The sequence below is a fragment of the Pseudopodoces humilis genome, chromosome 6, assembly GCF_049639895.1.
Source record: "Pseudopodoces humilis isolate 2021_Gansu_Grassland_sample_001 chromosome 6, ASM4963989v1, whole genome shotgun sequence".
Classification (NCBI taxonomy): Eukaryota; Metazoa; Chordata; class Aves; order Passeriformes; family Paridae; genus Pseudopodoces; species Pseudopodoces humilis.
In genome coordinates this window covers 1,556,459-1,568,492 of record NC_142205.1, presented here as the reverse complement: position 1 = coordinate 1,568,492, position 12,034 = coordinate 1,556,459, and the positions used below count along the sequence as shown (strand labels likewise).

At 52.2% G+C, this 12,034-nt stretch overlaps 1 protein-coding gene across 12 annotated transcripts in view; it reads left to right on the top strand.

Annotated features, from left to right (window-relative positions):
- The window catches only part of DYSF (dysferlin), a 76,437-nt gene that overhangs the window by 12,447 nt on the left and 51,956 nt on the right, over positions 1–12,034 (top strand). For 7 of the 12 annotated variants that reach the window (XM_014261144.2, XM_014261143.2, XM_014261136.2 and 4 more), the window contains exons 17-29: positions 11–52; positions 738–853; positions 1,162–1,275; positions 2,608–2,785; positions 3,777–3,901; positions 4,719–4,825; positions 6,954–7,146; positions 7,818–7,973; positions 9,946–10,077; positions 10,393–10,559; positions 10,834–10,948; positions 11,040–11,145; positions 11,661–11,803. In XM_014261144.2, coding sequence (XP_014116619.2) covers positions 11–52; positions 738–853; positions 1,162–1,275; positions 2,608–2,785; positions 3,777–3,901; positions 4,719–4,825; positions 6,954–7,146; positions 7,818–7,973; positions 9,946–10,077; positions 10,393–10,559; positions 10,834–10,948; positions 11,040–11,145; positions 11,661–11,803 — 1,694 coding nt within the window. The remainder of the gene's footprint in view (positions 1–10; positions 53–737; positions 854–1,161; positions 1,276–2,607; positions 2,786–3,776; positions 3,902–4,718; positions 4,826–6,953; positions 7,147–7,817; positions 7,974–9,945; positions 10,078–10,392; positions 10,560–10,833; positions 10,949–11,039; positions 11,146–11,660; positions 11,804–12,034) is intronic. The other 5 variants (XM_014261146.2, XM_014261145.2, XM_014261139.2 and 2 more) reach the window with 1 other exon arrangement.

The window sequence follows — 12,034 nt, the reverse complement described above, 5'->3', positions numbered from 1 at the left end:
TGTGCCTCAGATGAGTTTCCTGCTCCTGTGAAGCCTCTGAAACCCTCGGACCGTACGTTCCCAGTAACATCCCAGTTTTCCAGCACCTCCCGGGACTGGTTTTGCTGGTTCCGCTCTCTGGACTGGGGGAGGATGAGCTGGGATGAGTTGGGCACCTCGGGAAAAGGGAATGGCTCCGGTTTGGGGATTCCCGGGATTCTGTCGTGTCCAGAATGTGGAGCCAGCTGGGCGCACGGAGCTCAGGGCAGGATTCCCGCTCAAAATTCCATAAAAACGAGTGGTTCTCCTCATGGAATCACAGGATTGGAAAATCCCTCCGATCCATTGGCTGCCAAGGCAAATCCGTATCCGTGTCCCCAAGTGCCACATCCACAGGGATGTTCAGTCCCTCCAGGGATGGGAACAGGCCTTTCCAGGAAGGAATTTTCCCAAAAATCCAACCCAAACTTCCCTTGGCACATCCTGAGGCTCTTCCCTCTCTTCTGTCACTCTTACTATGGTCTGAACCCTCTCTGACCCTGCCCTTTTCCATGGGGATTTTCCTGGGATTGGGAATTCCCAGGATTCAGCGCCACACCCTCCAGCTCCAAGGTGAGGTTGTGGGATTCCAAATGGGTGGAAATTCCAGGATTTTGGTCGCCTCCAGCTGTGTGATCCCTGTGATCCTTCAGCACGCGTGACGCGTTCCCAAGGTGCCTCCAGGAGTCCCTAATCCCTCTTTTCCCTGCCATTCCCAGTGGATGACGGGCTGGGATTCCTGCCGACCTTCGGGCCCTGCTACATCAACCTGTATGGCAGCCCCCGGGAATTCACCGGATTTCCCGATCCCTACGAGACGCTCAATTTGGGAAAGGTGACATCGGCTGCTTCCCGGCACATCCCAAAATAACCCTCCAGCTCCTCTTTTTCCAAAAAAAAAAAGCTGCTTCTAATCCAACCTGGCTTTGTCATCAGGAGCCTGCGCTGCGTTTCCCGCTCCCGGCAATTCCCGCTAATGCCTCCCGATCCTGCTCTGCTCCCAAAATTCCATCTCGGAAGCGCCGGCTGGAATTCTTTGCCTGTGCTTGGTGCTCGCAGTGGAGCTCCTTGGAAGCAAAGGCAGAGCTCGGTCTCGGGAAGGGAATTCCGGGATCCTGACGCCTGTTCCTGGTCTATCCTAAGGGCGAGGGGGTCGCCTATCGGGGCCGGATCCTGGTGGAGCTGGAGACCAAACTGGTGGAGCACATGGAGCAGAAGGTGGAGGAGATTCCTGCTGATGACATCCTGAGGGTGGAGGTATTGGAATTTCTGGAAAATCTCTGGGATTGGCACATGGGATGCTATGGAGGGGATGTCAGCCATGGGTGGGGGTTTTCCCATGCTCCATGAGCTCCTGGAGGGAGTTTCCTGCTGGATTTCCACTCCAAAGTGCCCAAGTTGATCCATCTGAGCTGGTCATGGTGGGCATGGAATTGTGGGATCATGGAATGGTTTGGGTGGGAATGGACTTTGAAGCTGATCTTGTTGCATGGGCAATGACAAATCTCTGATCCCAGGTGGATCTGAGCCCCAGTGTCCAGCCTGGCCTTGGGCACTGCCAGGGATCCAGGGGCAGCTGGAGGAAATCTGGGAATTGCAGCCCAGGCAGGAATTCCTTGCCAAGATCCCAGCCCAATCTCCCCTTTCCCAGTGGAAGCCATTCCCTGGCTCCTGTCCCTGCAGCCCTTGGCCCCAGTCCCTCTCCAGCTCTCCTGGAGCCCCTGCAGGGACTCTCAGCATTCCCTGCATTTTGCCCTTCTCCAGGGGAACATTCCCAGCTCTCCTGGAGCTCCTTTAGACCTGTCAAGGTCTCCCATGACATTGTGGGAGATTTCCCTTCATTCTGGCTCTCTCAGATTTCCTCCTTTGGCTCCTTTTCCATGAGAAGTTGCAGCCTCCTCTTCCATCTGGTTTTCCTAAAATCCCCCCAAAATTCCTGTGCTGCAAAGTTTGTCTTTCCCCCTGCAAGAGAATTCCCATCCCAGGATCACTGAGGTTGGAAAAGCTCTCCAAGGTCATCGAGTCTGAGCTGTGCCCGATTCCCACCTCGGCACTGAAAGCCACATCCAGGAATTCCTTGGACACCTCCAGGGATGAGGATTCCCAACCTCCCTGGGTGCTCCCAATCCCTTACTGCCTTTTCCATGAGGAAATTCCTGCTGCTGTCCAGCCTGAGCTGATCCTGGCACAGCCTGAGGCTGTTCCCTCTTTTCCTGTTATTCCCTGGGATCAGATCCCCTCTCCTACCTGGTTCCAACATTCCAGGGAGTTGTGGAGAGCCAGAAGGTCCCTCTGGATCCCTGTTTTTTCCAGACTGAGCCCCTTTCCCAGCTCCCTCAGCTTTTCCTGGTTCTCCAGACCATTCCCATCTCCCTCAGCTTTTCCTGGTTCTCCAGTCCCTTCCTAGCTCCCTCAGCTTTTTCCAGTTCTCCAGACCATTCCCACCTCCCTCAGCTTTTCCTGGTTCTTCAGTCCATTTCAACCTCCCTCAGCCGCTCCTCAGGATTTACCCTCCAGCCTCTCCCAGCTCAACCTCCTGGAGATCATCAGCAGCATCTCCTCCACATCCAGTTCCCATCCGTATTCCAGAAATACCTGCGCCGACGGAAATATTCCCTCTTTGCCGCCTTCTACTCGGCCACGATGCTCCAGGGCGTGGACGGCGCCATCCAGTTCGAGGTCAGCATCGGGAATTACGGCAACAAGTTCGACACCACCTGCCTGCCCCTGGCCTCCACCACCCAGTACAGCCGGGCCGTCTTCGATGGTGAGCACGGCACGGATCCCGTCCTTTCGGATGATCCGAACCCGGCTGGCGGAAGAGAATCCCAGAATTATGGAATGGTTTGGGTTGGGAGGGGCTTGAAGGTTGTTTGGTTTTGTGGGTAGGGGAGCGTTCTGCTGTGTCCCAGGTGGATCCAAGTCCATCCCAACCTGGCCTTGGGCATTCCCAGGGATCCAGGGATCAGCCCCAGCAAATCTGGGAATTGCAGCCCAGGCAGGAATTCCTTGCCAAGATCCCAGCCCAATCTCCCCTTTCCCAGTGGAAGCCATTCCCTGGCTCCTGTCCCTGCAGCCCTTGGCCCCAGTCCCTCTCCAGCTCTCCTGGAGCCCCTGCAGGGACTCTCAGCATTCCCTGCATTTTGCCCTTCTCCAGGGGAACATTCCCAGCTCTCCCAGAGCAGAGGTGCTTCGGAATCCTGGAATGGTTTGGGTTGGAAATTACCTTCAATCCAATCCCATCCCACCCCATCCATGGGCAGGGACACCCCCCACCATCCCAGCTGGATCCAATCCCAATGTCCAGCCTGGCCTTGGGCACTTCCAGGGATCCAGGGGAAGCCAGAGGTTGTGTCCAGGTGATCCTGCTGAAGGTGTCCCTGCTTGGACCAGACAACTCCAGAGAGTTTTCCCACCTCAGCCATCGGGAATTTGTGTCTGGGAAGGAGCAGGGAAGCTGAGACTTCTCTCTGCTCCGTGAAGTGGTTTTTGGGAGCACCTTTCCCTGGCCTTTCCCTGGCTCCCATCCTCATCCCACCAGGAATGTTGAGCTGGTTTCTGGCATCCCTGCCAGAGCTGCGGAGTCAGATCCCATCGGATGTTGGTGACATCTCAAGGATTTGCACAGCACCATTCCCACCTTTCTCCCAAACACCTTCAGTGGCAAATTCCCATCCCAATCCCGCTCTTCCCCCTTCATCCCCGGCTCCCGAGGGGTGGATCCCGTTATCCCGAGGTGACACCGTGCTGTCCCCCAGGTTGTCACTACTATTACCTGCCCTGGGGGAACGTGAAGCCGGTGGTGGTGCTCTCCTCCTACTGGGAGGACATCAGCCACCGCATGGACGCCCAGAACCTCCTGCTCCACGGAGCCGAGCGGCTGGTGAGTGCTCGGGAACATCCTGGGAACATCCCTGGTGACACCGGGAGGGGACAGAGGCCACCTGCGGGTGGGGAGTGTCTGGTGACACGGATTCAGTGTGTCCGCTGGAGGAGGAGCTTCATGGAGTCACAGAATCCTGGAATGGGTTGGGTGGGAAGGGATCTTAAATCCCATCCCATTCCCACCCATCCCACTGTCCCAGGTGGATCCAACCTGGCCTTGGGCATTCCCAGGGATCCAGGGGCAGCCGGAGGAAATCTGGGAATTGCAGCCCAGGCAGGAATTCCTTGCCAAGATTCCAGTACAATCTCCCCTTTCCCAGTGGAAGCCATTCCCTGGCTCCTGTCCCTGCAGCCCTTGGCCCCAGTCCCTCTCCAGCTCTCCTGGAGCCCCTGCAGGGACTCTCAGCATTCCCTGCATTTTGCCCTTCTCCAGGGGAACATTCCCAGAATTTCCAGAGCAGAGCTGCTCCAGAATCCTGGAATGGTTTGGGTTTGGAGAAACCTTAAATCCCATCCCATTCCATGTTCAGGGATTCCTGCCACGATCCCAGGTTGCTCCAAGCCCTGTCCGACCTGGAGACAATTCCAGGGATCCAGGCGCCATCCTTCAGCTCCTGAGTGATTTCTGACATTTCCCGTCAGATTTCCCTGTTGGTTCCCCTGGATCTCCAAAAATTTTGGATGCAGATCCCTGGTGGGACCCGGAGTGGATCTCTGATCCCAGGGAGCTTCCTCAACCCCTTGCTGGAAATGTCCTGGAAGCGGGATGGGATTCCAGGTGATTCCGTAACTCCTGATCCCCATTTTTCCGTCAGGAAGCAAACCTGGAGAAGGTCCTGGTGGCCCTGAAATCCAACCGCTCTCCAACAGAGCTGGAGGCCCTGGGATCCCAACTGCTCGATGACGTCATTGCCGACTGCAGGTATTTGGGAATTCGGGATGGGAAACCTTTCCTGATCTTTCTTCTTGATCTTGTAAGGGACCACTGCCTCCACCCCTATTCTCCTTTTCCTGCCTTTTTTCCCTCATTTTTTCTCCCTTTTCCCACCTTTCCCTTCTCTTTTCCCAGTTTTCCTCCTTTTTTCTCCTCCAATTTTCCTCCCTTTTTTCGCACCTTTTCCTCCCTTTTTTTCCCTTTCCCCCCTTTTCCCTTTTATCCCTTTTTAGTTCCTTTTCCTGCCTTCTCCCACCTTTTTTCTTTTTTTTCTAATTTCTCCTCTCCTTTCCCCTATTTCCTTCCTTTTCCCAGTTTCCTTTTATTAATTTTTTACCTTTTTTCCAGTTTTTCCTTTTCACTCTTTTTTCCCCTCTCCCCTTTTCCATTTTTTTTTTGCTATTTTTTTTTCTCCCTTCCCCTTTTTTATATTTCTTTCTTTTTCCTCTTTTTTCCCTTCTTTTCCCTTTTTCTCCCTTTTTCTCCCTTTTAATTTCTTTTCCCTTTTTCTCCCTTTTTCCCCTTTCCCCTTTCCCTTTTTTTTTGTTTTTCCCCTTTTTTCAGTTTTTTCCCTTTTTCCTCCATTTCCCCCCTTTTTTCATTTCCCCCCTTTTCTCCCTTGTTTCCCTTTTCCTCTCTTCCCCTTTTTTCCATTTTTCTCTTTTTCCTGTTTTTTCCTAGTTTTGTTTTTTCCCCCATTTTCCCCCTTTTTTGCCTTTTTTCCCTTTTTTTCCCTGTTTCTCCTTTCCACCATTTTTTTTTCTTTTTTTCCCCTCCCTCTCCCTCCCTTTCCCCCCTTTTTCCCACTTTTCCCACCTTTTCCCTTCTCATTCCCCCTCACTCCAAATCCTCATCCCTGGAAGTGTCCAAGGCCAGGCTGGACAGGGCTTGGAGCAACCTGGGATAGTGGAAGATCCCAGACCATTCCATAATTCCATGTTCTCCCTATTTACCTGCAATAAAAACTGGGATTTACAGATCCCAATCCCAATTCCCGAGGTGGGAATGTCTCATCCTTAAAAATCTCATTTCCAAACCTCTCCAGGGCCTAAAAATAAATTTATCTTTCTCTCCATCTATTTTTTCCGGAGGAAATCCTGATTTTCAGCTCAGGAGCCGGGAACAGGAAGTTCATTTATAGCAGCGGATCCATAAATCCTTGAATTTTACAGGAAAACCTCCCAGTTTGGCACCTGATCCATTTTTCCAGGAGCTGGGATCAATGGATATTAAAATGTGGGTGGGGCTCATTCCCATCCTGATTCCAGGGGCAATCCCGGCTCTTTTGCTCTTCCTGTTCCCAAATATCTTTGGTGGTTTCTCGATTCCTTGGAAACTCACTGAAAATATGGAGAAACCATTAAAAACGGCCTTAAAATCCCACAGGAAGCTGGATCAGCTATTGGGGGTGGATTTGGGATGGATTAATGACCATTTTTGATGATTAGTGACAATTAATGATGATTGGTGACCATTAATGATCATTAATAACCATTAATCACCACTAATGATGACTGGTGACCACTAATGAACATTAATGATTATGACTGACCATTAATCACCTTTAATGGTCATCGATGACCATGAATGATGTTTGGTGACCATTAGTGACCATTAATCACCATTAATAACCTTTAATGATCATTGCTGACCATTAATGACCTTTAATGATCGTTAATGACCTTTAATGATGACTAGTGTCCATTAATGACCTTTAATAATTATTAATGACCATTAACAATCACCAGTGATGATTGGTGACTATTAGTGATCATTACTGACTGTTGATCACCATTAATGGTCACTGGTGACCATTAATGAACTTTAATGATGATTGATGACCATTAGTGACCATTAATGACCATTAATCACCATAAATGACCTTTAGTGATCATTGCTGACCTTTAATGATCATTAATGAACTTAAGTGATGACTGGTGACCATTAATGATGATTGGTGACCGTTAGTGACCATTATAGGCCTTCAATCATCATTAATGATGATTGGTGACCATTAACGATGATTAATGACAACTAACGACCCTTAATGACCCTTAATGGCCTTCAAGGTGTATCCCGACCCAGCCCAATCCCTGATTCCCACCTATCCCTGCAGCCTGAAGCTTCCCGATGTCCTGGGGAAGGCATCCAGCACCCACCTGGATCAGAACCTTTTCCGCTTCCGGAGCACCCACCTGGAGCAGATCCTGAAGGTGGCCCTGAGGCTCAAGCACGAGAATTCCAGCCTTTCCCAAATCCTGGATCAGGCTGAGGATTGGCTCTGCCGGCTCCGGGCCATGGCGGAGGAGGTGACACTTCCTGGTTTTCCCATTGGGGTTTTTGTGGGAAGTGGGGCTGATCCTGGCTCCCAAATCCATGGATTCTCCCATGGCGCCAGGTTTGGCTGGAATAGTTGAGGTTGGTCTTGCTCATGGATGAGTTGAAGTTAACTCATGAATAGGGAGCAGCCCTGGGAGAAGGATTTGGAATGTTGGTGGGTGGGAAACTCCATGTGCTCCAGACTGATCCCACAGCAGGAAAAGGGGAATTCTGCCCCTCTGCCGTGGAGCCAGAATTTCTGGGAGAGCTGGGAATGTTCCCCTGGAGAAGGGCAAAATGCAGGGAATGCTGAGAGTCCCTGCAGGGGCTCCAGGAGAGCTGGAGAGGGACTGGGGCCAAGGGACAGGAGCCAGGGAATGGCTTCCACTGGGAAAGGGGAGATTGGGCTGGGATCTTGGCAAGGAATTCCTGCCTGGGCTGCAATTCCCAGATTTGCTGGGGCTGCCCCTGGATCCCTGGGAATGGCCAAGGCCAGGCTGGACACTGGGGCTGGATCTAGCTGGAATCCTCTCCCTGCCCATGGAATGGGATGGGATTTAAGATCCCTCCCAACCCAAACCATTCCATGATTTCACGATCCCATTCTGGGCCGTGCTGGTGGATCCCTCCCATCGGGATCCTGCGGATTTGTGTTTTCCAGCCCCAGAACAGCCTCCCAGACATCGTCATCTGGATGCTCCAGGGGGACAAACGCGTGGCCTTCGCCCGCATCCCGGCCCACCAGGTCCTGTATTCCCGGAACATCTCCAACTGCTGCGGCCGGAACTGCGGGAAGCTCCAGACCATCTTTCTCAAGGTACCTTTGGAAACGTGTCCAAGTGGAATCTTGATTTTCCAGTTTCTCCACTAAAAATTAATAAAATTAATATTAAAATATTAAATTAATATTAAATTAATAAAAAAGATGGAAAATCCAGCAGGGAAAGCTTAAATCCCAACACAATGTTCAGACCTACTTTCATGGCATCATGGAAGGCTTTGGGTTGGGAGAGACCTTAAATCCCAACAATTCCACCCCATCCATGGACAGCTTCCATTATCCCAGGTGGATCTGAGTCCATCCAACCTGGCCTTGGACAATTCCAGGGATCCAGGGGCAGTCACAACTTCTCTGGGAATTGCAGCCCAGTTGAAACTGCAGGAAAAATTCCAAGTTGTGCTTCTGGTGGAGTCCAGCTCGTCCTCCGTGGATCTGCAGCAGATTCCTTGGATATCTCCCTCTATCCTGCAGTTCTAAGGCAGGGAAGATTTTTCACAGTTTGTGCTTTTTTGGGGGGGGAAAATCCATTTTATTTTTTTCATTTTTTTATATTTTTCCAAATTCCCAACCCTTTGCCGCTCCGGAAAGTTTTGGCTGCTGCCTCCTCTCCCAAGCACTTTCCGAGCTTTTCCCATCTCCAAGGATATTTCAGGTCTGGAAAATATTTTCGGGTAGCAGGAAATATCTTCCAGAAGCAGGAAATTAGGATGGAACAAGTTAAAAAAAAAAAAGGGAAATAAAATAAATGAAATAAAATCCCCATTCCCAAACCCAGCCGACACCAAAAATGAACTCAAATCTCAAAACTGGGATTTTTCCTTATCCGTGATTTTCGGATGGAAAACCAGCAGCTCTCAGAGTGGGAAAAAGTGACTGGGACGGAGGGAAAAAGGGCAGTGAGGAAAAAATTCCTGGAGATTTTTCCTGGTTTTGCTGAATGTGTGAGTTGGGTTTGCTGTCCTGACCCTGGAGGGTGTCCCTGGCCTTGTCCTTGTCCCTGTCCATGTCCCTGACCTTGTCCCTTTCCTTTTCCATGTCCTTGTCCATGTCCTTGTCCCTGAGCTTGTCCATGTCCCTCTCCCTGTCCTTGACTGTGTCCCTGTCCACTTCCCTGACCTTGTCCTTGGACTTGTCCCTGTCCTTGACCTTGTTCTTTTCCCTGCTCCTGACCTTGTCCTTGTCCATGACCTTTTCCATGTCCTTGTCCTTTTCCTTGAGCTTGTCCATGTCCCTTTTACTATCCTTGAACCTGTCCTTGTCCTTGTCCTTGTCCCTGAGCTTGTCCATGTCTCTCTCCCTATCCTTGTCCCTGTCCTTCTCCCTGTCAATGTTCTTTTCTCTGTTCATGTCCATGTCCTTGTCCCTGTCCTTTTCCCTGTTCCTGACCTTGTCCATGTCCTTTTCCCTATCCCTGTCCCTGTCCTTGACCCTGTCCTTGATCTTGTCCCTGTCCCTCTCCCTGACCCTGACCTTGTCCCTCTCCCTGAACTTCTCTCTTTCCATGTCCTTATCCCTCTCCCTCTCCCTGACATTCTCCCTGTCCATGTCCCTGATCATGTCCCTGTCCATGTCCTTGTCCCTGTTCATGTCCCTGTCCATGTCCTTGTCCCTGTTCATGTCCCTGAACTGTTCCCTGTCCTTTTCCCTGTTCCTGACCTTTCTGTGTCATTGTCCCTGATCCTATCCCTGATCCTGTCCCTGTCCCTGGCCCTGGTCCTGTCCCTGACCCTGTCCCTGACCCTGTCCCTGATGCTGTCCAGGACCACTGGAATTTTGAAGCTCCTCAAGGTCAGCTGGGGACACATTTTAGGGATGTTGATGGTGGCATTGGGATAATCCCTAAGGTCTTTTCCAACCTCAATTCCACAATCTCAAAGCGCTCCACCCACTCCTGACATTATCCCAACTGCTCCACGTCCCACCTGCCCCATCCAGGAACCCTCATTCCCACCCTTCCAACCTCCGAGAATTCCCATGAATCCCTTCCTGGGGATCTTTCCCTTGGCAGTACCCGCAGGAGGAGGCGATGGGGCCGCGGATCCCGGCGCAGATCCGGGTGCGGCTCTGGTTTGGATTGGCTGTGGATGAGAAGGAATTCAACCAATTCGCCGAGGGAAAACTCTCCGTCTTTGCCGAAACAGTGAGCATTCCCAAGGGATCCCCATCCCAGTGGGAAAAGGGGCTGGGCTGGACCTAAAACCTCATCGTTCCCTAAAAACTGTGGGAAGGAGGAGCTGTTTCCACCAGCTCAGGCTGGAATGCTGAGGGGAAAGTTGGGAATGAGCCACGGAGCTGCATTGTCCCTGACAACGGGAAAATCGGGATGCCATGGAATGGGTTGGGCTTTTCCCAGGAGGTCTGTCCCTCAGCAGGGATTATTCACGGGATTCTATGGGATTATTCATGGAATTCTGTTATTCCGACCCCAAATCCATCTTTTTTTTGGCTCTCCCAGTACGAGAACCAGACCAAGCTGGCGCTGGTGGGGAACTGGGGCACCACCGGCCTCACTTATCCCAAATATTCTGACGTCACCGGCCGGATCAAGCTTCCCAAGGACAGCTTCCGGCCTTCCGTGGGATGGACCTGGGCCGGGGATTGGTTCGTCTGCCCGGAAAAGACGTGAGTGGGGCTTTTCCACCGGGAATTCCCGGGAATCCCAAAATCTGGGATGTCCCCAGGGTTCCTCGTCTGCGCTCATGGATGTGATTCCCTCTTGTCCAAATCTTGGGACGCTCCAAAACTGAGGAGCTTTGGGGTGGGATTTTTCATCCTGGTTTGGGTTTTTCCTGAGGGGAAACGTTGCTTGGAGGGGCGGGAGAAATTTGGGAGCGCCGAGGATGGCGCAGGAGAGCGGGATGGAGAATCCCTGATTTTGGGTATTCCCGGGATTCAGGCTGTTGCACGACGTGGATGCCGGACACCTGAGCTTCGTGGAGGAGGTGTTTGAGAACCAGGTCCGGCTTCCCGGAGGGCAGTGGATCCACATGACCGATTCCTACACGGATGTGGTGAGGGAAAACTGGGAATTCTGGGAGCCGGTCTGGAATCCCAGGGGAAATTTAGGGATGGGTTTGAGGGTAAATTCCCTGTGTCCCACAGAATGGGGAGAAGGTCCTGCCCAAGGATGAGATCGAGTGTCCTCCAGGCTGGAAGTGGGAAGATGTGGAATGGGATACGGATCTCAACAGGGCTGTGGATGAGAAAGGTACCAAAGATGGAATTTTGGGATCCTGGGTTGGGTAATTTTGGGATCTGGGATTTGGGAAGTTTGGGATTTCTTTCTGTGGTCCATGGATGAGAACATTCCCCTGGCTGTGGGAACTGGACCAGGAGAAGGGATCAGGCTCTGGGGGATCCTTTTCCCGTGTCTCTGCCTGGAGCTGTGGGATGGGAATTCTGGGAATTCCCAAAGGCAGTGCTGGGATAATCTGGGAAGATCCTGGTGGAAAAGAAATGGAAAACAGCAGGCTGGAGAGTGCTAGGATGGTTCCAAGGATTGGACTGATGGGAGGGAAGAGTCTCCAGGGTGGGATTTGGAGCCAAGGACACCACGGATCCATCCCTGGGCATTTCAGAGGGATGGATTAGCCATCCAACAGGACGGAAATCCAGCTGGGAAATTTTGTGGGATTCAGCATTGAAGATTCCTGCTGGGAGCCAAGGCTGGGGTGGGGGGGAAGCTCTTCTCCCACCTCCACCAGCAATTCCCTTCTTCCCAAGGCTGGGAATACGGGATCACGATCCCGCCGGAGCGCAAGCCCAAGGCCTGGGTGCCGGCGGAGAAGATGTTCCACACCAACCGGCGCCGGCGCTGGGTGCGGCTCCGCCGGCGCGACCTGGAGCACATGGAAGCCATGAGAAAGGTGGGATGGGCCAGGAAAAGGTGCCACCGGATCGGGTGGGTGCCCGGCTTTGGCGGGATCTGCTTTTCCTTGGAGATTTGGGGAGGGATCGTCCCGGTTTCCGGTGGAAAACTCCGCGTTCCCAGGGGTGGGCAATGTTCCGGAGGGATTGACCGGGATGTGGAGTGGGATGGGGACATCCAGGAGAGTCCTGGAGTGTGGGAAAGGAGGGAGGGCCGATGTTCCCGGGTT